This window comes from Strigops habroptila, chromosome 2, assembly GCF_004027225.2.
Source record: "Strigops habroptila isolate Jane chromosome 2, bStrHab1.2.pri, whole genome shotgun sequence".
NCBI lineage: Eukaryota > Metazoa > Chordata > Aves > Psittaciformes > Psittacidae > Strigops > Strigops habroptila.
Window position 1 is genome coordinate 121,331,514 of NC_044278.2, and position 23,232 is coordinate 121,354,745.

Consider the following 23,232-nt stretch of genomic DNA (forward strand, 5'->3'; position numbering starts at 1 on the left):
CCCTGCACCCTGGACCACGGCGACACGGGTTCTGCAAGGGGATGGATGGTAGGGATGTGTGTGTGTAAGTTGGGGTGAGCATCACAGATAGGGTGGGAGTGGGACACGGGGATGGGGGGGACCCATGGGTGCTGCCAGCAGCAGAGGGAGGATGCTCTGAGATGCGCCAGCATGAATCTGAGCCTTATATTTGGAGGGGAAGAGGAGAGGAAACCCCTCACACCCCAGCACTGGTGATGCAAACCCTGATTTGAAGTGAAAATCCCATGGGAAAAGCCCCACAATGCATTTAGAGGATGATTTTTTGTTGCTTTGGGAAATGAGGCTCCTGCCATCTCCCTGTTTCCCATCCCACCAGCACCGATCCCAGCACTGCCGGTTACCAGGATGGCATCGGGATTCCCAGCATCCTTCCACCCCACCCTGAAAAATTGCTCCAACTCCTTTATTTGTTATTCCTGTTTTTTTCTCACACTTAAAAAGCAGAATTACAGCCAGGCCGTGTCCTTTGGGATGAATCACGGCAGCCGAGAAGTCAAAGAAGGGAAAACAACTGATTTCTCGGTGCATCCGTTTGGGGCTGAAGCCACCCTCCTCCTCCTCCTTTTTTTCCTCCTCCTCCTCTTCCTCCCTGTCCCGGAGGCGTCTGCGCTGCCGGGTTTCTCCATGGGAGCATCCCTGAACAAATCAAGGCTCCTCTGTGAGCTGGGAGCCTGGGAAAAACCACGACTGAGGGAAAAGCAAACATCTCCAGCCCCAGGACTGCGAATAAACACGGGAGTATTATTAGTAACCGAAGTGGAGCTGAATCAGAGCTGCTGATTTATGCTCTGAGTTGCTTTCAAGAAGTTACGCTCTGGAAAGCAGCTCCAGCTTTTCTTACCCGTGGGAGAACGGAGTGGCTGTGCTGGGAAGGGATGCAGCCCCGGATGCGATGCTCTACGGCATCACCCTGGCTCAGGCACAGCTCCTGGTGTTCCCCTGGGATATGGAGAGTGGTTTCTGCAGGACACGGGGCCTGGTGGTTCCAGGGATGGAGGTGGCTGTTCCCAAGGGATCGTCGTGATTGGTGCCCAGGGATGATTGTCACTGGTGCCCAGGGATGGCAGTGGGCAATAAAAGGGATGGAGATGGCTGGTACCCAAGGATAGTCACGAATAGTGCCCTGGGATGGGTTGGCTGGTACCCAGGGCTGGCAGTGGCCAATACCAGGGATAGAGGTTGCTGGTAGCCAGGAATGGTTGTGACTGATGCCTAGGGATGGGTTGACTGATGCCCAGGGATGGATTGACTGGTACCCAGGGGTGGCAGTGGCTGATAACAGGGATGGAGGTTGCTGGTACCCAGGAGTGGTTGTGACTGGTACCCAAGGATGGAGGTGTCTGGTACCAAGGGATGGTCACGACTGGTGCCCAGGGATGGTCATGACTGGTACCCAGGAATGGCAGTGGCCAATACCAGGGATGGAGGTGGCTGGTATCCAAGGATTGAGGTGGCTTGTAACCAAAGGATTATTTGTGACTGGTACCCAAGGATGGCTTGTACCAAAGTATGGTGGTGGCTCACATCAGTAGTGGAGATGACTAGTACTCAGGGATGGGTTGACTGGTACCCAAGGATGGCAGTAACTGGGATCAGGGATGGAGGTAACTGGTGCCTAGGGATAGAGCTGGATGGTACCAGTGATGGAGCTGATTGATTGGTATCCAGGGATGGAGTGACATGCACCTGGAAAGGTGACTAGTATCCAAGGACTGGGGGGACTGATACCATGGATGGGGAGACTGGTACTCAGGGATGGTGGTGGCTGGTGCCCAGGGATGTGGCAACTGGTGTCCAGCAATGGAGGTGACCGGTACCCATGGATAAAGTGACATGCCTAGGGATGTGGTAACTGGTACTACATGATGAGGAGGACTAGTACCAGGGATGGGGGGCTTGTACCAGGAATGTGATGCTTTACTGGTGCCCGGGGATGGAGGTGACTGGTACCCAAGGATGTCAGGGGCTGGTACCCAGAGATGGCAGTGGCTGATATCCACTGAAACAAGGTCTTCTCCTGTCTGGTGGCTGTCACTCCTCTACTCGTGTGGCACAGAGCTATGTGGGACATACGGCTGAGCTTTATTTATCCCAAGGTGAAGGTTGGATGAGTTTGCCTTGAAAGCCCTACAAAACCCAATCAAACCTCCTGCTTAAAAACATTTCCAGTGGGGATAATGTGATTTTTCCCAAAGTATTTTCCTGCCAGAAACCAAGAGGTTGAGAAAATATGGGATTGGATGCAATAGCATCATCCTATTTTGAATGATGGTGCCAGCCAGGGGCTTTTCCAGCTGTGCGAGCAAGTTTTACGTGTTGGGATGATGCTCTTTGCTGCTTGTCACCTTGGGATGGATGGAAGCAACTCTGGTTTTGTTTCCAAGCCTTTTATTTCCAGGAGTTTGATAGAAATTAAGCCAAAGGTGTGCTAAGCTTGAGCATTGACTATGCACTGTGTGCTGCCTGGGGCAGGGGCCTATCCCCATGGGCCAGTGGCTCCCACTATATCCCAGCTCCCTCTAGTGGGATCTATGCTGGAAAGAAGCATGAAAGGAAAGAAAAGGTGCAAAAATCCCACTTCCCCCCAATTTCTTCAAAACTGAGTAATGGGGGACTCGAGGTGTTGAGATTCAGGCTGCTCCTAGCACAACCCTACTACGAGACACTAGAGAATCCTCCCTCCCCTGCCTAGTAGTGCAGAGCATCAGGAGCTGACGACAGGGACAAGCTGTAATGGGGGAAAAACAACTTGTATTTATTTATTCTTCCCCTTTTGGCACACTTTGGAGGGGTGGGAATAGTTCTGCTTGAAGCAGGATTAGCTCCTCCTTCAGCAGCTGCGGGAAGGATGAGCTGGGAAGGCCCGAGCGGCAAATCCCACTCCCAAAATGGTCCAAAACACTCCAGATTTTCCCTAAACCTGGATATTTTTGCCCCAAAGTGAGGTCTCAGGGTCAAAATCCCCTATGGCTGAGCCCTGGCACAACTTGTTACACCAGTGACCTCAGAGAAATGCTGCGTGTTGCAGGTCTAGGAAGGGAATTTGGGGTGAAATTGTGTCTCCAGCAGATACGGAGACTCCCCCTTCCCATGGGATGTGATTTTAGCATCCCAGACTGGGTGATGACAGCACGTGTGACACCCTCCCGCGTGTCCCTGGCTCCAGTGACCCAGTTCCCATTGCATCATTACCTGCACCGATGTGTGCATGGTCTCAGCCTGGGTTGAAGAGCTAAAGGTTGCCGTGGTGTCTGGGATTCCTCATGGATGCACACCCCTGCTCTCCCTTTCCTCTAAAATCCCAAATTTCTTTAGAAAATTGAGTTTTTAGGGCTTTCCTCCATTGATGCCTCTTTGTTTGCAGGGGATGGAGGCAGGACACAACTCCCAGGTCCTGTTTTTAATCCTTTAAGATGTTTGCAAATCCCATGGGATGCTCAAGCTCCTCCTGCATCACTGTGCCCAGGCAGGGAAAATAAAAATGATGGATTTGCACCCAGAGGCTTATTAAGAAATAATACAAGCAAGCTGGGAGAGCTCCCATCCTTCTTCAGGAGGCCAAGTGAGGGGGTATTCCCAATGCCAGAGGGAAAAACTGGGGGAAAACCCCCTCTCTGAGCCCCTTATCCCGGGTTTGGGGTTCTGCTGAACCCCCAACTCCCCAGTGCTGGATTCGCTCCATCATTGGGTATTCAGGAGCATCCTCGTGATGCTGGCACAAGCCTTTGGGATGGGGGATGAGCCTCTTGGCTCCATCCCAAGGGATCAGGATGCTTTTTAGGAGGTTTTGGGTTGGTTTGGGAGGGAGGAAACACCCGGGTTGCCAAAAACGAAAGGCCGGTCCGAAAGGAAACCTAAAGGTGTTTACAAAGAGCCGCGCTGCTAAAAATAACCGGCTCATATTTTAGACGGCCCTAAAAATAGGCAGCGCTGTTGGAGTGGCCAAACACTCCCAGGAATTTCCTGTGGGCTGCGGGCCGCGTGCAGGGGGGTCCAGGCTCGGCGGCCGGCGGGAATGGCCGGCATCGCTCCGGCTTTTCCTTTCCTGGGTGATGCGGGATGACCTCCATTGGGCCCCTCGGTGCACAGCAGGATCTAGCGGTGCAGGCAGCGATGAGTTTAACCCTTCTCCATCCATCCTTCCCCTTCGATAACCTCCAAAGAGGTTGGGTGGGTTTGAGAGAGGTTTTTAAACAGATCAGTAGAAAGCTCAACCTTAATAGTAGACAGCGGAGAATCTACTTGCAATGCTGCCACAGGAAGATGCTGCGTTAAATGAAGGGATTGATTCAAGGGTGGTGTTTGGGGGGTTGGAAGGACCCTGTGCAGATGGAGGGATCCCCCTGCTCGCCCCAGGGACAGGCGATCCCATGGGAATGCTGGAGGGCGTTGCTGCAGGCGGAGCAGCCGGTCACTGTTGCAGCAGCGTCACAGCGTCGCAGCGTCATGGCGTCGCAGGGGCCAGGGCTGCAGTTTGAATGAGGCAGGGATTGCAATGGGAATGGGATTGGGGTTGCAACGCAGATTGATCAGGGATTGCAACACAGATGGACCCAGGTTCACAACCCTGATGGATCTGGGATTGCAACAGGAATGGGTTTGGGATTGCAACCCAGGTGGATCGGGGATTGCAATGCAGATGGACCCAGGTTTGCAACCCTGATGGCTTGGGGATTGTGATGGGAATGGGTTTGGGATTGCAACCCAGGTGGATCGGGGATTGCAATGCAGGTGGACCCAGGTTTGCAACCCTGATGGCTTGGGGATTGCAATGGGAATGGGCTTGGGATTGCAACCCAGGTGGATCGGGGATTGCAATGCAGGCGGACCCAGGTTTGTAACCCTGATGGCTCGGGGATTGCAATGGGAATGGGTTTGGGATTGCAACCCAGCTGGATGAGGGATTGCAACCCAAATGAGCCCAGGATTGCAACACAGATGGTCCAAGGATTCCAAACCAAGTGCATCTGGGATTGCAACCCAGATGAGCCATGGACTGCAATGCAGATGGAGGTTGTCCAGGATTGCAAAGCAAGTGGGTCTGGGATTGCAGTGCAGATGGACCTGGAGTCACAACCAGAATGGGTCTGGGTTTGCAACAGGAATGGGTTTGGGGTTGCAACCCAAACGGCGCTGGGGTTACAGCCCAAATCAGTCCAGAAGTGCAGCCCAGGTGGGTCCGGGATTGCAGCCAGATGGGTCTGGGATTGGAGCCCAGATGAGCCCAGGATTGCAATGCGAATGGATCCAGGATTGCAACCCAGAGGAGTCTGGAATAGCAGTGCAGATGGGCCTGGGGTTGCAACCCAAATGGGTCTGGGTTTGCAACAGGAATGGGTTTGGGATTGCAGCCAGATGGGTCTGGGATTAGAACCCAAATGAGCCTGGGATTGCAATGCAGACAGACCCAGGCTTCCAAGGCAAGTGGGTCTGGGATTGAAACTCAGATGGCTCTGGGGTTACAGCCCAAATGAGTCCAGAACTGCAGCCAGGTGGGTCTGGGATTGGAACCCAAATGAGCCTGGGATTGCAACACAGATGGACCCAGGATTGCAAACCAAGTGGGTCTGGGATTGCAACTCAGAACAGTTCAGCATTGCAATGCAGACAGGCTCCAGATTGCAACCCAAATGAGCCCGGATTTGCAATCCAGATGGGTCTGGGATTGCAAAAGAAATGGATCTGGGATTGCAACCAAGGTGGGTCTGGATTTACAGCCCAAACCGTTCCAGAACTGCAACTCAGGTGGGTCCAGCATTGCAATCACATGGATCTGGTATTGGAACCCAGGTGAGCCTGGGATTGCAATGCAGATGGACCCAGGATTGCAAACCAAGTGGGTTTGGGGTTGCAACCCAGAACAGCCCAGGATTGCAACCCAGATAGGTCTACAACTCTAATGATGATGGGCCCAGGGTTGCAGCACAGTTGGCCCAGCATTGCAACCCAAATGCATCAGGGTTGCAACCTAGATGGTCCCAGGACTGCAACAGAAATGGATCTGGAGGTGGCAGTAGAACTGGGCCTGGGGTGCAGCCTAAATGGGAGTGGGATCGGAAAACATGGGCCCCGGATTGCAATCTAAACGAGTCCAAGACTGCAGCCCAGAGGGACCCAGGTTTGAAACCCAGTCAGCTCTGGAACTGGAGAATAGATGGGTCCAGCACTGGAACCCAGATGGGTCTGGGCTTGCAACTCAAATGCACGTGGAATTGCGAACCAGATGAGTCTGGGACTGGAATCCAAATTGGCCCAGGTTTGCAACCCAGTTGGCTCTGGGACTGTAACCCAAGTGGGTCTGGGATTGGATGCCAGAAGAGCCCAGGATTGCAATGCAGATGGGTCTGGGATTGCCGTGCAGATGGGCCTGGGGTTGCAACTGAGATGGGTTTGGAATTGCAGCCCAAATGGGTCTGGCATTCCGACCCAAATGGATCTGGGATTGGAACCCGGAACATCCCAGGATTGCCACCCAGATGAGTCTGGGATTGACCCAAGGTTGCAGCTCGTTGCAACCTAAATGGGTCTGGGATTACAAGAGAAATGTGTTTGGGACTGGATCCCAGAGAAGTTTAGGATTGCAACCGAGATGGGACCAGGATTGCAATCCAAATGGATTTGGGATTGCAATCCAGATGGGTTCAGGACTGCAACCCAGGCAGGTCTGGGAATGCAGCAGAAATGGGTCTGGGACAACCATGGTGCTGCAGAAGGAGTTGCAGGAGCCTCTGCTTTGCAAACAGCTCATTAGCCCTAATGCAATTAGCTGTACTGGGTGCAGTGCAGGCACCCATCCTGCCCACACCGGGTGCTGCAGGTCCCTCCTCCCTGATCCCAGTGCCAAAGTGTATGTAAGGCTGCTGCACCTCTCCTTGCATTTTATGCACTGAGTTGGATGTTCTCTGTCATGCGCCCCATTGAGGGTGCCGAGGGGGGAGCCAGATGGGTGCACAGCATTGCGCCCATGGATGGGTGCACTCTCCCCGAGGTGAGATGCTCCTCATCCTCATTACCAAGAGGAAATGTACTGGCTGCAACGGGAGGAAGCAGCCCTGCTGCACGCCGTTGCTGTGGCAACGGGCTGAGCGGCTAATTACATTTAATTAACCAAGCAGGAGGGGAGCGGTACAAACGGATCCGGGCAGGGTGCATCACCCCGCAAGCAGGGATGTGGGTGCTGAGGTGATGATATGGGGAGAAGCAGGCTTGCTCCATGCCTCGGTTTCTCTGTTTGCAAGGTTGAGGAGGGAGACGCGGTACCCAGGCACTCCCCCCGTTGATGAGGATGAAGCCCCCAAGGATGCTGAGCACCCCGAGCCAGCATCATCTCTGCATCCCCCCCCTCCCCAAAAATCCCACGCCCCAAGAAAACATCGCCCCCCCCCACTCAGTACAACATCTTCCTCTGGCAAAGCCTCTCCAACAACATCTTCCCAGCAGGATCCGGCCCTGCCTGCATCCATGCGCGTGTGTGGGCACGGCTCAGCCTCCGTCTCCCATTGCTCTCTCCTGCCCGTGCCTCGGTAGCACCCGGGGCCGGGGACCCGTGTGCGGCCACGGACGCATCCTGCTGCCGCTCTGCGGGAGGGCTTTTTGATACCTATATTTATATATATATATATATACACACACACAGAGAACCCTATCGATATAAATAGCTCCTCTGCTTCATTCCCCTCCTCGCCACATCCCGGCGTTCCAGCTACTTTAAAGGGGGAGATCTGTGTGTGTGTGTATATATATATTTAATATCTTTTATTCCTTGGGCCGCGTGGGACGGACCGACCCCGGGACCCGCATGCTGCAGATGGTGAGGACTCTGGCGCAGTTCACCATCGCGCTGGAGGACATGCGAGACATCGGGGACGGCATCGACGCGGCCTTCGCCTCCTCCGGGCTCGGAGGAGCAGCCGAGGAGCTGCCGGACAAGGGTTGTGGCAGTCGCGGTGGTACCGAGGTGATGGGAAAAGGGATGGGGAATGGGGGGGGTCTTGGGGATGGAGAGGAAAGGGGAGGGATGTGGGATGGGGGGGTGTTGTATGGACGGTGCATGGATGCGTCATGTTTGGACACGTGTGAGCCCAGCAGAACCTGGTACCGACAGGGTCTGGACCACGATTGCCGTGGCAACGGTGGCTCCATCCTCATCCTCAGCCTGACGCCTCCGGGTTTGCAGGGAAAGGGGGGTGCTCCCACCCGGAGAGGGTGATGGGGGGGCTGAAGCCAGCGCTGCCACCCCCCTCCCTTAATGCTGATTTACACCGTGGAGGCGTTGGCTGGTGGGGAAATGCCCCAAATCCCATCGTGATCCCGAGGGTGCTGAGCATCTTGGGGGAGGCAGGATGAGGCCGGGGTGCAGCAGAGGTGTCCCCAGGGAGAGCAGATGGAGACCAAAGCAACATCAGCCCCACAGGGAGAGGCTTTGCCGGGTTAAGGGATGCAGTGGGGTGCATCCTGCCTGTACCTTGGTACCGCTTAGCCCTGCCAGGATGGTGCATAACCTCCAGCTCCTTATCCCAGCAGGAACTTCTCCCTGCTGGGATAATACCACTGCTGTAATGGTGGAACAAATACGCTTGCCAACAGTTGGGCCTCATCCTGCATCTCCCCACTGCTGCAAATCCCTAAATGCTGGTGCAGTGCGTGGTTCTGAGCCTGTTTAGCTCATCGGTCTGGCCCTTTGCTTTGGTCCTGAGCTGGGACGGCTCTGGAAAATGCTGGGAGCATCATATTGAGATTGATGTTGTAGAGGGTTGGGGAAACTGAGGCAAGATGGGGGTGGCAGATGCTCTGTACCCCTAAAGCCCATCCACCACTGGTGCCCTTCAGCCCTTAATTACAACAAATGAATCCAGCAGTGAGAGTGTTAATAAACCTCCAGGCTGTAATGAAGTGGGGAGGTCTCAGCCGGTGTCCCTGAGGACTCCAGCGTTGTTGTGTTTTGGGGAGGCAGAATTCCTGGATGGACTTTGACCCGTCACCATAATATTTGGCTCTAAATAGCAGCTTCCTCCTTGCTTGAATGAAAAGACCAATATCGGCTTGGTGGGTGAGTGGGGAAACTGAGGCACGGCTCTGTTCTCCATCACCGAGCAGGATCTGACCAGGATTCCTTCCCATTGCTCCTTGGGGACCACCAGGGAGATGGTGGCCTCCATCTGCAGTGAGGATGGTTGGGCTAAAGCTTCCTCCTGTGGATGCAGAGCAGCTTCACCCACAAGTGTCCCCGCTGGGAGCACTGATGGGGACACAGACCCATGTGGCCGGAGGACATGGGCTCATCCCACAAGGAGATGGCGGACACAGGGTTTTGATGGCTCCAACAGGTCAGGAGAACCTGGCCCCAACGTGCTGTGGTGGCCTGGTGGGACATCTCCGCACCCACGGCTGGTGGGATGTCTTGAGCACCCAGGACCTTTGCAGGGCCCTTGTTCTCGGGGCCTTTGTGGCATCCCTGCATCCACAACACTTGGGGTGTCCCTGCACCCACAGTTTGGGGTGTCTCTGCACGTAGGTCCTTTGAGGTGTCCAAGCACCCATGGCCTTTGGGGTGTCACCATTAACAGGACACTTTGAGTGTCTCTGTGCCCAGATCCAGTGGAGCATCTCCACACCTTTGGGGCATCCCTATACCCATGGCCTCTGGGGTGTCCTTGCACCCACGACTTGGAGGTGTCTCTGCACCTAAGTCCTTTGAGGTGTCCAAGTACCCATGGCCTTTGGGGTATATTTGCACCCACATCTTAGGGTGTCCACCTTCCTAGGTCCTCTGAGCAGTCTCCATACCCAGTACCTCAGAGCATCTCCTTTCCTAGGGCCAGCAGAAGGTCTCTTCACCCAAATCATTTGGGGTGTCTCACACCCAGGGTCTCTGCAGAGTCTACTCATGCAGAACTTTTGGGGTATCTGCACTGAGGACACTTGGACCATCCCTGCCCCGAAACCTATTGCGGTATCTCTGCATCCAGTGTCTCTGGAGCACCTCCACATGCAAAACTTTTGGGGTATCTCTTCCCCCAGGTCCTTTGAGCATTTCTACACCCAAAACTTTTGGGGTATCTCACACCCAGGGTCTCTGGAGCATCTCTTTACCCAGAACTTTTAGGGTATCTCACACTCAGAGTCTCTGGTGTGTATCCACACATGAAATTTCTGGGGTATCTCTTGCCCCAGGGTCTCTGGAGCATCTTTTTACCCAGTACTTTTGGGGTGTCTCATACTTAGAGTCTCTGGAGTGTATCCACAGACAATATTTTGGGGCTATCTCTGTGCTTCTGGAGCATCTCTGCACCCAAAACATTTGGGGTATCACTGCCCCCAGGGCCCTTGCAGCATCTTACACACAAATCTTTTGGGGTGTCTGCACTAAGACCCTTTGGAAGATCTCTCTCCTGCACTCAGACCTTTTGGGGTGTCTCACACCCTGGGCTCTGGGAGCATCTTTCCCTCAGGCTGTGAGCTCCAGGAGTGTCCCCCCAAGTGCTGCACACAAGGGGGGGTCTCCAAGCCCCACAGCCAAGAAGACCCCAACCCATCTACTTCCCAAGGCTGGCAGACCATCCCACGAGACCACCTCCCCATTCCACCCCCACCCCCCATTAATCCTTCTCTTGCGGCATCACAACCTGGCACCCGGATAGTGAATTCCTACGGGACCGCTCGGAGCGGAGCCGCTGGAGAGACGGAGGGCGCCGGGACCGACCCATGTAGGGCTGTGAGATCCAGGGCGGAAACCAGGCGTCTCTGTGCGCTCCGTGTCATGTACTTCCTAATCCTCCTGGATTCCTCCAGCGGGGTGGAGAGGGAGCGGAGGGGAGCTGGACACCAGCCGGGCTCCTCCGGCGTTCAGCCTCCCCACCAGGCCCCTGTGCCGGCACTGACACCCACCACGTAGCTCCCCTCCATCGTGTCACCCCAAAACTCACCTTGTCTTTCTTCCCACCCGGGGCAGGACATGAGGAAACACGTCATCATGACGCTGCTGGACACGGAGCAGTCCTACGTGGAGTCCTTGCGCACCTTGATGCAGGTATGACCACGGACGTGACACCCCAAAACACATCATGGTGTGACCGTCCCTTCCTTGTCGTTGTCCCTGGGACCCCAAGTTGGGCCCTCGGCTGTGGGTGCTCTACCAGCACCAACTGGGGACGGGTGGCAGTGGGGATGTTGGGGACAGCGGGACAGAGGTGGGAGCAGTGTGGCATTAATGTCAAGAATGGGGTGTGGGGGTCGCCTCTGTCCCCCAACTCAAGCTCATAATGTTCCTGGTGGGTTGTCACCTTGCAGGTATCGTGTGCCCAAGCCCCTTCCTGTGCTTGCCCCCCAAAGCTCTTCCTCATGTTGTACCTCATCTCCTGGACTGTTGCTGGTGATTGTCCCATGATGGGGGACCCCTTAGACCCCCCATCTCCTTGTCCCCCTCTTGTCTGCTCAGCGTCATCACCTGCAGCCATGGGCCAAGGGGTTTTCTCTGTCCTTTTTTCACTGAGCTGGTTCCAACCCCCCTGGCTGGAGGGTCCACCCCACATTTCAGATGTTAATGAAGGTTAATGGTGGTCAACGCCCTGCAGACTAGGTCAGGCTGGTGTGGGTTGTCCAACCACATCGCTGCAGGTGGAAACACCTAAAAATCAGAGCTCTGCTCTGCTCAATATGAAGCAGTGCCTATAGGATATCTGCTGGGCATGTCCATGAGGGCATGGGGCACGCATCACCCCAACACCCAGCCAGGCTTTGCCCGTAAATCCCTCATAAAGATACAGATGTTACTGCAGGAGGGAAGGACCTGCTCCTATGCAGATGTTGGCTTGGAGGGGTGAGAGGACCGTGGCTCTGGGGCTTATTTTGGGGGAAGCTGTATGAGGTTTGGAGTCAGGTGATGGCTCTCTGGTCTTGGCATGGACAGAGACTGTCCCATGGTCTCTGTCATCATCTGAGGTGGGACATGAGGTTGGCTGGAGAGGACAGTTTTGCTGGGACTCCCCAGTTCCCCACTGGAGGGACTGGTTGAACATGGGTGGGAGCCACAGGGTGTTAATGCCCGAGCCCTTGCCTGTGGGACACATCCTGACACAGTGCAACCAGGGGGACCTGCTTCCTGGGAGGGGGTCCCAGGGCTCCAGATGTCCCCTGCTCCCCATCTCAGCTGGGACAAGGTGCTTAGGTCCATGACACGGCCTGGTGGCACGTAGCATGGTGGCTACCAGGGACAAGGACCACCTTGGAGCATCATCTTCCAGCCAATATAGGTGGTGCATGGGCAAGCCCTGTCTGCTTTCCCTGTGAACCAAGGTGGGGGCTTGTCTTCTTCTCCATCTGGTCCTTGCTCCCCCAGTTTTGTGGCAGTTGGGATGCATGGCACAGCCCAGCTCCCACTGCTTATGTTGGCCACAGTAGGGCAGGCGAAGTGGGTTACGACCCTCAGGAAGGATTTGGCCCTTCTAACTTGGGTCTCCACAAGATACCCACCATCAGCTAGAGGAACCTCATCCTTGGCGGATGATCCCTCCTTTGCCAGCTTGGATGGAGATGTCTGAAGCCGCTCAAGGTGGGTCTTATCCTCACCAGTCATCTTCATGGTCTTCCCACCATCCTGGAGGACACCATCAGCCCATACCAGTCAAGCTGAGGAGGCAACAAGACTTGAAAAGACCTTCCCTATCCTGCACCCATTGCAAATCTAGCTGTCCTATTCCTGGTCCTCTCCACGCCTCTGCCCCACAGCAGGAGGAAAGGGCTTTTACAGCAGAGCTGCCTACCCAGTCTTGCAGAAGACCTGCTTTTCCTTCTGACCCTGAGAATTCCTCATCGACCATTGCCCAAGAGAGGCTGTGGGTGAAGTGGTCCAGAGCTTGATCCACCACCAGCCCCTCCCGGTCCCAAACACCCTAAATCCCACCAGGAATGCACTAACTTTTGGATTTCAGGGTCATACTGTGATGATTTCCCAGCTAGATCAAGCTCTGTTGCAGATAGAGGCAACCAGGGCTCAGGACAGCAAAGATTTGGAGCTTCTCAAAGCCCTGGCTTGGGGGACAAAGGACACCATGCTTTGGGGGTTCCTCATGCAGACCTGTCCCACTCCCCACACTGCCATGGGCATGCACTGTGTAGAATGCGACCCAGGGAGGTGGAGGTGCAAAACCTGCTTAGATCTGGTGCTTTCTGGTCCTTCTGGTGGGTCGTACAACCCGGTGTTCACTTGGGGAAGTCCCTGCTGCAGGATGCCACCAATGCCCATATTGGTGATCCCCATTTTTCACCAGGGGTGAAAAACTCATACTGGGGGTGGTGGAAAAAGCAACCTATGGGGACCCCAACACCTTTGCTTCACTGCAGGGTTACATGAAGCCACTGAAGCAACCAGAGAACTCGCTGCTGTGCGACCCATCGCTGGTGGATGAGATCTTTGACCAGATCCCCGAGCTGTTGGAGCACCACGAGCAGTTCCTGGAGCAGATCCATGACTGTGTGCGGAACTGGCACGAGAAGCAGAAAGTGGGCGACCTCCTGGTGCAATCGGTAGGTCTCATGGGCTGGATTTCCCTGGGGGAACCCAGCTCCCAGAGGAGAAGTTTTGGATCCAGAGGCAGGGAAGTGATTACAGCACAGGCCAAACAGGCCTGGGATGGAGAACAGGAGATAATCTCCAGGCCTGCTGTCTGCTTAGCGTAATGTGAAAAACCAAGGGGGGTGGATGGTGGGTGAACCATCCCCACTCCAGCCCTGAGCCAGTTTAACCCTTGGGGCAGCTTCTTCCAGGTTTGTCCATGCTGGATCTATCCCCTTTTCCCCTCCCAGTTCTCCAAGGACGTGCTGGTGAACATCTACTCTGCCTACATCGATAACTTCCTCAATGCCAAGGATGCTGTCAGGATTGCCAAGGAAGCCCGGCCGGCATTCATGAAGTTCCTGGAGGTGGGTCCAGGTTCCTCTCCCCATGGACGGTGGCCAAGGTCCAGAGCCACCTCCTGGTGGGGTGGGATGGGGGTTAATGGGAGTCAACTGATAATTTATGGTCAGACTGGGATATTCCCCCCATGTTCTTCTTGGGTTTGCTGCAAAGAGGCAAAGTTGGGATGAACCAGAGTCACTCCAGATGGTGTAAAAAGGAGTCACCCCAAGCCCAAATGGGTGTTGCTCCAGGTCCTGGGCTGGTGGGTCACAGCAGGGACCTGGTGTCTCACCTAACGGGCCCATCCTTGTCTCCCATGGGTGTTTTGCAGCAAAGCATGCGGGAGAACAAAGAGAAGCAGGCTCTGTCCGACCTGATGATCAAACCAGTGCAGAGGATCCCACGCTACGAGCTGCTGGTGAAGGTGGGTGCGGGCAGGAGGGTGTCTGTGCCATGCCAGGACCTGGTGACACCACGGCTCCTCTTCACCTCCATGTAACAGAAGCTTTTAGGCATCTCACATCTCTCCTGGCCCCTTTTCCCATCCCTTGGCACAGAGTTGGTGTCCCCAAGCATGCACGCAGCTCTGTTCTCCTGGGGATGGACACCCTGAGGATGTCACCCTGTTGTCACACTTAGCATGTGTACCTATGGGTGTGCAGTCCTCTTCTCCTGTACCTTTCTGCTGCAAGGTTGGACATTGCAGCACGGTCTGGGGACCAGTCGCACTGTCAGCCCCTCTGTGCCTCAGTTTCCCTATGCGAGGATCACTCTTCCTGGTGATGAGGCTGGTGGGGTTGTGCTTTCACAGAGTCACAGACTGGTTTGGGTTGGAAGGGACCTTCAAGCTCATCCATTTCCAACCCCCTGCCACAGGCAGGGACACCTTCCACTAGAGCAGGTTGCTCCAAGCCCCTGTGTCCAACCTGGCCTTGAACACTGCCAGGGATGAATTCCAGGCATCCATGCAAGTTTAAGATGTGCTCTCAGGACCTGGTGGCCTCTTTAGTGGTGGCAAAGACCAGGATGGTGGTGGTCAAAGCTCAAGCCTTTGTTTCTTTCGTATATGGGGCTGGTTTCCATCTCCAGCAGCCAGAGCAGAGCAGGGACTTCTGCTTGTTAGTGTCATGGCATCACTGATGCCCAGGCTTTGCATCCTGGTGGTGACATCCTGGTTGTGTCCCCATGGTAGGACCTGCTGAAGCACACGCCTGAGGACCACCCCGACCACCCTTTCCTCATCGATGCCCAGCGCAACATCAAGCAAGTGGCCGAGAGGATCAACAAGGGCATGAAGAGCGCAGAGGAGGTGGAGAGGAACGCACGGATCGTGCAGGAGATCGAGTCCCACATTGAAGGGATGGAGGACGTACGTATGGGGGTCCTACGCAGGGTCAGTCTTACCTTGTCCCCAAAATGCAACCAATTCTGCTCTTTCTGGCTCACCCCCGGCTGAGCCACTTGCTTTCTCCTCCTTGTCCTGCTTTACCCATCATCACTCGGCCTTGATGGGCTCATGGGGGTTTGGGAAGCGCTGGGGTGCCAGGGGGCTGCAGAGGCAGGGACAAAGCCAATGAGGGTCCCCCCTGGGGATCCCCACTCATGAGCCTCTTTGTCCCCACAGCTCCAGGCCCCGCTCCGCAGGTTCCTGCGCCAGGAGATGGTCGTGGAAGTGGTAAGAACCGGGTGGTCCCTTGTCACCATCAGGGCTATGGGACCACACGCCGGATGGGGCAATGAGAGGCTATGACTGTGAGTCATGGGATGCCTGTGTGCCCATGGCCATGGATGGATGGATGGATGGATGGATGGGTGGATGGATGGAAAGAACAGACAGATAGAAGGTGGATGGAAGGATAAATGAAGTGATGGATGGAAGGATGGATGGATGGATGGATGGATGGATGGATGGATGGATGGATGGATGGATGGATGGATGGATGGATGGATGGAAAGAGTAGATAGGTAGAAGGTGGATGGAAGGATAAATGAAGTGATAGATGGAAGGATGGGTGGATGGAAGGATGGATGGAGCGGGCAGGAGGCAGGGAGACCCCACAGCAGCCCTGGGCCAGGGATGGATAAAGAGGCTGGAGATGGAGACCGTGAGGGTCTTGGTGAGCCCATGGCTGGTGTTTCCATGGTGCTAGTGCTTTCCCATGAGTGGGACCCTGTGGCTTTGCCCACATGCCCATTGCACCCATGTCTCCTTTCACCATCATGGGGACATAGTCAGTCCCATGCAGATGGTAGCATGGTCCTGCAGCCTCCTTATGCCAAGGCAGCGCATGGGGAAACTGAGGCAGGGACCACTCCATGTGCCAGCAGCTGGGGGGGGGGGGGGGGGGGGGGGTGTGGGCGGGCCAATAACCCCTTGGTGTCTCCCACCTCTCTGCAGAAGGCAGTGGGTGGGAAGAAGGACCGCTCCTTCTTCCTCTTCTCGGACCTGCTGGTGTGCACCACACTGAAGCGCAAGTCAGGCTCCCTCCGCCGCAGCTCCATGAGCCTGTGAGTACCACCACGCTTGGGGACACCCATTGTGATTAACCCACATTGTGAGGGTTGTCCCCACTGGGCTGACCCGGCTTTAGGGTGCTGGGGACATGGGTGCATCTTCACCATCCCCTCCAATCTCACAGATACACGGCGGCCAGTGTGATCGACACTGCCAGCAAGTACAAACTGCTCTGGAAGCTGCCACTGGAGGATGTGGACATTGTTAAAGGTCTGGTGGAGTGTCCCATCCCACCCCAAAACCCATCTGGTTGGTGGGGAGAAGTGGTTAATGCCATACATGTGTCCCCACACAGGCGCCTCTCAAGCCACCAACCGGGAGAGCATCCAGAAAAGCATCTGCCGCCTGGATGAAGACCTCAGCACGTTGGGGCAAGTCAGCAAGTTATCAGAGACCCTCAGCTTCCCCCACCAGGTATGGGGATGATGGACCTGGTGCTGTCCCCTGGCTGGACACATTCCCATGGGATCATCTGGGATGTCCTCGGTGGGAAGAAGAACCTGTAGGAAGGGTTGGTGGCCATGAGTGTCCTCAAAGGACCGAGATGCCACCAGCTCTAATGTCACAAGGGGGATTGGGGCAGCTTCTGAAGGATGCTTGGGGATGCACAGGGTCAGCATCATGTGGTGGTCCCGGTGCTGTCCCCTGGCAAGACACCTCACCAGGACTAGGATGTGCTTTGTGGGAAAGAGCACCTATGGAAGGGCTGGTGGCCATGAGTGTCCTTAGAGAACCCGGATGCCACCAGCCGCAAAGCTCCAATGGGATTGGGGCAGCCTCTGAAGGATGCTAGGGGCTGGATGAGGGGCATCAGCTGGTGGTGGCCCATCCCTGAGCCTTGTCCACATACCTGAGCATTGTCCCCATACCCAGAGCCTGGATGACGTGATCAAGGACCTGATGGCTGCCATCCACCGGGAGCTGGCGGAGAAGCAATCCCTGTCCTTCAGCATGGCCTTCCCCCCCAACAAGGTGGAGCTCAGCACCACCAAAGCTGATGGCACCGAGACCTTCATCTTTGAGTTCCCCAACCCTGATGCCCGGCTCGGCTTTGAGCAAGCCTTTGAGGATGCCAAGAAAAAGCTGGGTAACACCAGGGACTGGGGAGGTGGATGCGGTGGTGGGCTCAGCATCACCCCCCTGCTTTGATAGACCTCTTTCCTCCATCACTTCTTCATCCTCCACTTTGATTTTCCCAGCTTCCAGCAAAAACTGCCTGGACCCAGAGTTCCTCAAGGCCATCCCCATCATGAAGACACGGAGTGGGATGCAGGTACTCAGAGGTTGCGTTCAAGCATCCCATAGGAGCTTGTGGTCCTCTCCATCCCAGTGTGCTTGTTGCTGGATGCCAAGAGCTCCTGCATCATTCCCAAATGACCCAATTCATCCCATCTTTTCCTCCTTTGCAGTTCTCTTGTGCTTCCCCCAGCCACGGCAGCCCGGAAAGCTCCCATGAAGTTTGGGTTTGCAACAGCGACGGCTACGTGGGGCAGGTCTGTTTGCTCAGCATCCGTAAGGAACCCACGGTGGAAGCCTGCATCGCCGTCTGCTCCGCCCGGATCCTCTGCATCGCCTCCGTGCCCGGCCTCAAGCGGGTCTATAGGTAGGACATTCCCACCGGCACTGCGGAGCCGGCGGGAAGGGGCGATGCTGGAGCTGGTTCTTTCCCCCCCATCCCATTGTGGTGGCAGGGAGCCGGTGGGCAGCCCCTCCTCGGAGCTGGTGCCGGTGCAGCCGGAGGACGCGGCGCCGCAGCCGTGCCTGCACATCTCCATCTCGGGCTCGTCGCTGGAGCTCTCGGAGCCGGTTGATGGTGGCAACAGGGAGCTGGTGCCCTTTGATAGTGATGACACGGATGATGAGTCCTCACCCAGTCCATCAGGGACGCTGCAGAGCCAAGCCAGCCACTCCACCATCTCCTCCAGCTTCGGCAGTGAGTCCTCCCCAGCCCTTCCTTAGCAAAAAACCCCCCTTTTTGCCCCAAAGTTATGAACAGCTCCATTGATTTGGCTTGGATTCCATGGGGAAATCTGCAGGTGGAGGCCTTTAAGGCAAGGAGATCTTGGGAAAAGAGATGTTGGGGCACATCAGCCCAACACCATGGGTGGTTTTGGGTAAAACCTTGTGGGTTTTGGGGCTCAGCATCCCTACATCCTCCTCTGGGCTTGACCAAGGGGACCCATGATGTCTTCCCCATCACTTTGGTGGGTATCAGGTGGTCCTGCTCTGACCCATTCCTTCCTCCTCCTCCTCCTTCTCCACAGATGAAGAGATCCCAAGCTGCAAGGAGGCAACAGTGGAGACGACGAGCTCAGAGGAAGAGCAAGAACCTGGTTTCATGCCCATCACTGGCACCTATGGCCCAAACCGGCACGGTGAGAGCCCCACGGATGGACGAGCCCTGCGCCGCTCCAGCCGCGGCTCCTTCACCCGCGGCAGCCTCGAGGACCTCCTCAGCCTTGACCCTGAAGCCCATCAGAGCTCCATGTGGTTGGGCACAGAGGATGGCTGGTATGTCCCTGGGATAGGAGGGGGATACATACATATGGACCCCCATTGAGGTGAGCCTCAAGCTTTGCTCTTCTCCTTCAGCATCCACGTGTACCAGTCCTCGGATAACATCCGGAACAGGAAGAACAGCATGAAGATGCAACACGCTGCTGCTGTCATGTGCATCTTGTAAGCGCTGGAGGGGGATTTTTGGCCTCAGAACGTCCCTAACGGGGGGGTTTGGGGTGGCTGAGCAGGTATCTGCCCCTGGTTGTCAAAGGGTTTTCCTCTCCACAGGTACCTGGATAACCAGGTTTTTGTGTCATTGGCGAACGGGGAGCTTGTTGCGTACCAGCGGGAGGCAGGTGAGGCTGGATTGGGGACATCAAAAGGCACTGGTGGGGTTAATGAAGCCCCAGATAGGTGGCTGGTGGGTGGATGGCTTGGGAAGCCCTTGGAGAGGGATGCTAGGGGTGCTGGTGGCTTCCCTCCTGCCATGGGAAGGGAAGAGACATCTCCTCAAGGGATGCTGGAGACCCCAAAATCACCCTCCTCCTGGTCCCTGTCTGCTTCTGGCATCCCCTGGGGACATCAGCTCATGTGCCCTCTAACCAGGGACCCGGACACAGGCATCTCCAGCCATAACATCCCATCAAGCCAGGTCAAGATGGTGTTTTCTGGGGTTGCTTTAACTACTTTCCCCACTCTTACTCCTCACAGGTCGCTTCTGGGACCCCCAAAACTCCAAGTCAGTGTCCCTGGGCTCCCCAGGGAGCCCCATCACCAAGATGGTGGCAGTGGCAGGGAAGCTCTGGTGCGGCTGCCAAAACCGGGTCATCGTCCTCAACACCACCACGTTGGCGCAAGAGGTACCACGGGCGATGGCGGGTGGTCGAGGGGACGGTGACGGGCACCGGTGGCATCATCGATGGCATCGCTGTGGCTCTGCCCCCTTGCAGCACACGCTCCAGGTGGGACAGGACAGCGGGCGCAGTGTCACCTGCATGGTGAGCTCGGGGACGGGCGTGTGGGTCGCGCTGCAGAGCAGTGCCCAGGTCCGGCTGTACCACGCCACCAGCTACGAGCAGTTGGCCGAAGCTGATATCACCCCCCCGGTGCACAAGATGCTCGCTGGTAAGTCCCATCAGTGGGTTCCATCTCCATCGCTGTCTCCAGTGGTCCCCATGGCCATCGTCTGCCTTGGAAATGCGATGTCCCACAGCATCCAGCACTGGGAAATTCAGTATCTCCTGCATCCCTACCCATGGGATAACTGGGTGGCTGCATAATCCCATGTAGGAAAAGGGAACCCCTGGGCATCAGCATAATGCCACAGGGTATTAGGGAATCCCATGGATGGCTTCATAATCCCACGCAGGAAGGAATAGGGCACCCTTGGATACGTGCATAATCCCATGCAGAAATAGGGCAACCCCTGGGCATCAGTATAATGTCACAGGGTAATAGGGTATCCACTGGTTGGCTTCATAATCCCACAGGGTAATAGGGAATCTCCTGGATGGCTTCATAATCCCACAGGGTAATAGGGAATCTCTGGGTGGCTTCATAATGCCACAGGGTAATAGGGAATCCCCATGGTGGCTTCATAATCCCACCAGGTAATAGGGAATCCTCTGGATGGCTTCATAATCTCACAGGGCAATAGGAAACCCTCTGAATGGCTTCATAATCCAACAGGTAATAGGGAATCTCTTGATGGCTTCATAATGGCACAGGATAAAAGGGAATCCTCTGGCTGGCTTCATAATACCACAGAGTAATAAGGAATCCCCAGGATGGCTTCATAATCCTTCAGGGTAATAGGGAATCCCCTGGATGGCATGTGAATAGCCCCATACAGGAATCAGGCAGTATCTGGGCATCTGCATAATCCCACATGGGCACAGGGCAGCCCCTGAGCATGTGCATAATCCCATACGGAGAAACAGATCCCTGGGCAGCTTCATAATCCCATGGGATAATAGGGTACCTGCATAATCCTACCATCAGGCATCCCCATCTGACAGCACCCTGGGGTGTTTAATACCAGCCAGAGGGGTTGTTGGGTCCCTACCCCATATCCCATGTGCCACAGACACCCCGGGAATGGAGACATGGAATGCCGGGCAGGGTGGGATGCTGACGGCTGGATGCTCCACAGGCTCGGATGCCATTATCCGGCAGCACAAGGCCGCCTGCCTGCGGATCACGGCTCTCCTGGTGTGCAAGGATTTGCTATGGATCGGGACCAGCGCCGGCGTGGTGCTGACCCTCTCCGTGTCAGCCAAGGCAGCTCCAGCGCTGGTGGGACTGTCCCAGGGTCACACCGGCCACGTCCGCTTCCTCACCGCCATCGAGCTGCCCGATGGCTTCGACGTCCTCTTCCCATTGCCAAGGGAGACGGGTAAGTGGGATAATGGGGGGGGGACAGGACCAATCCTGACCCGCTCCAGCAGAATGGAATGCTGTCCTGCTGGTGGATAACCAGGAGCAGCCTTGAAATGTGGCCATCAGAGTGCCCACTCCATCCTTGTGTCATTAAAATCCATGGAGGAAAATGGGAAGGGAGGGAATTGGGTGTTAAACTGCCCCTCCAGGGCTTGGGCATGGCTCGAGTGACCCCAAGTTTCCCTGGGAGACCCTAATTCTCATGGGAAAAGCCACCAGGGTGTCACCAGCTCTGAGGTTGGGGTGGGGAGAAGGTGGCAATGAAGGGGTATGAATGAGGTAATTTGGTGGGAATGGACAATATGGTTGGGAGGGGATAATTTGGGGATGGGAGGAGGTTTTGGGGGGCCAAGATGTGGCATCTGGGAAAGTGGTGGTGACATTCAGAGGATGCTGGTGTGAAAGATGCTGGGAGGCTGGTGTTGGGAGGATGCTGGTGGCATGAGACTGGTGGGACAATATTGGGATGATGCTGGTGGGATGCTGGTGGTGGGATGATTGCTGGGATGATGCTGGGAGGATGATACTGGGATGGTGCTGGTGAGCTGCTGGTAGGACATTGCTGGTGGGATGATACTGCTGGGATGATGCTGGTGGTGGGATGATTGCTGGGATGATGCTGGGAGGATGATACTGGGATGGTGCTGGTGAGGTGCTAGTAGGACAATGCTGGTGGGATGATACTGCTGGGATGATGCTGGTGGAATGCTGGTAGGATGATGGTGGGATGCTTGTAGGATGATGCTGGTGAGATGATGCTGATGGGAGGATGCTGGGATGATGCTGTTGGCATGCTGGTAGTGGGATGACACTGGGATGATGCTGTTGGAATGCTGGTGGTGGGATGACATTGGGATGATGCTGGGAGGCTAATACTGGGAGGATGATGCTGGGACAGTGCTGGTGGGATGCTGGTAGGATGATGCTGGTGGGGCAATGCTGGTGGAATGGTACTGGTGGGAGGGTGCTGGGATGCTGCTGCTGGGAGCATGGGATCCACAGGGGCACATCTGGCAGCACATCGCTGTTCTCCACATGGCAGGGGCCGAGAAGCCGAGTGAGGCAGAGAAACGAGACCCATCCCGTCCCCGTGCCCCTGCCCTCGCCCTCTCCAAACCCAAGATGCTGGTGATCAGCGGCGGGGACGGATACGAGGATTTCCGCCTGACCAGCAGCAGCGAGACGGTGGGACGGGACGACAGCACCAACCACCTCCTCCTCTGGAGAGCATGAACAGCCACAGCCCCCCCAGGGCCAGCCCGGCATGGAAGGGGGGTGCTGGCCCCCCTGTATGCAGAGGATGGGGGTCCTGACCCCCCTCCCCGCCACCCCCAGCCCCAGCGCCTCTCATCTCCAACCCGGCTGCTCTCTGTGTGCTCGGGGTTGGGGGGGATGAGCCCTGGTCCCCCCACTGTCCCCCCCGGCCACCACACGGGACTGGGGAGGGGGGACTGTGGGACACAAACCGATTTGGGGGTGTGGAGAAGATGGGGAGGGGGATGAGTTCACTTGGGAAGGCGCTAACGAAGGAGGAAGGCGTTGAGGAGCATCCTTGGGGACCGGCCGGAGGATGCTGTGTACAGCCAGGAACCTGCCTTGCTCTCCGGTTGTGTGTGTGCCTGCTTTGGGGGGGGGGGGGGCCGGGGGTCACAGCCCTGTCACACACACCCCCCCCTTTCCCCTGGGACCCCCGGCCACGCTGTGGGACCATCCCAGGGACAATATGCCCGTGGTGTCCCCCTCGCCCCGGGCTTCCCGCTAACCCGCTCGCTCCATCGCCAGCACCCAGATAGCTCTGTTTGTTTGTTTGTTTGTTTTAAATATATATATATTATATATA

General features: G+C 56.0%; 1 protein-coding gene across 1 annotated transcript in view; it reads left to right on the plus strand.

Annotated features, from left to right (window-relative positions):
• Nucleotides 1-23,232, plus strand: part of ARHGEF17 (Rho guanine nucleotide exchange factor 17) — a 38,873-nt gene extending 15,641 nt beyond the window's left edge. Inside the window, exons 2-21 of the mRNA XM_030475783.1 lie at nt 10,994-11,071; nt 13,384-13,566; nt 13,846-13,962; nt 14,271-14,363; nt 15,132-15,308; nt 15,564-15,614; nt 16,338-16,447; nt 16,579-16,664; nt 16,750-16,868; nt 17,328-17,541; nt 17,654-17,727; nt 17,864-18,057; nt 18,146-18,387; nt 18,719-18,965; nt 19,047-19,133; nt 19,242-19,309; nt 19,665-19,813; nt 19,904-20,078; nt 21,106-21,348; nt 22,435-23,232. Of these exons, the coding sequence (XP_030331643.1) occupies nt 10,994-11,071; nt 13,384-13,566; nt 13,846-13,962; nt 14,271-14,363; nt 15,132-15,308; nt 15,564-15,614; nt 16,338-16,447; nt 16,579-16,664; nt 16,750-16,868; nt 17,328-17,541; nt 17,654-17,727; nt 17,864-18,057; nt 18,146-18,387; nt 18,719-18,965; nt 19,047-19,133; nt 19,242-19,309; nt 19,665-19,813; nt 19,904-20,078; nt 21,106-21,348; nt 22,435-22,625 (2,898 nt within the window). The 3' untranslated portion in view covers nt 22,626-23,232. The remainder of the gene's footprint in view (nt 1-10,993; nt 11,072-13,383; nt 13,567-13,845; nt 13,963-14,270; nt 14,364-15,131; nt 15,309-15,563; nt 15,615-16,337; nt 16,448-16,578; nt 16,665-16,749; nt 16,869-17,327; nt 17,542-17,653; nt 17,728-17,863; nt 18,058-18,145; nt 18,388-18,718; nt 18,966-19,046; nt 19,134-19,241; nt 19,310-19,664; nt 19,814-19,903; nt 20,079-21,105; nt 21,349-22,434) is intronic.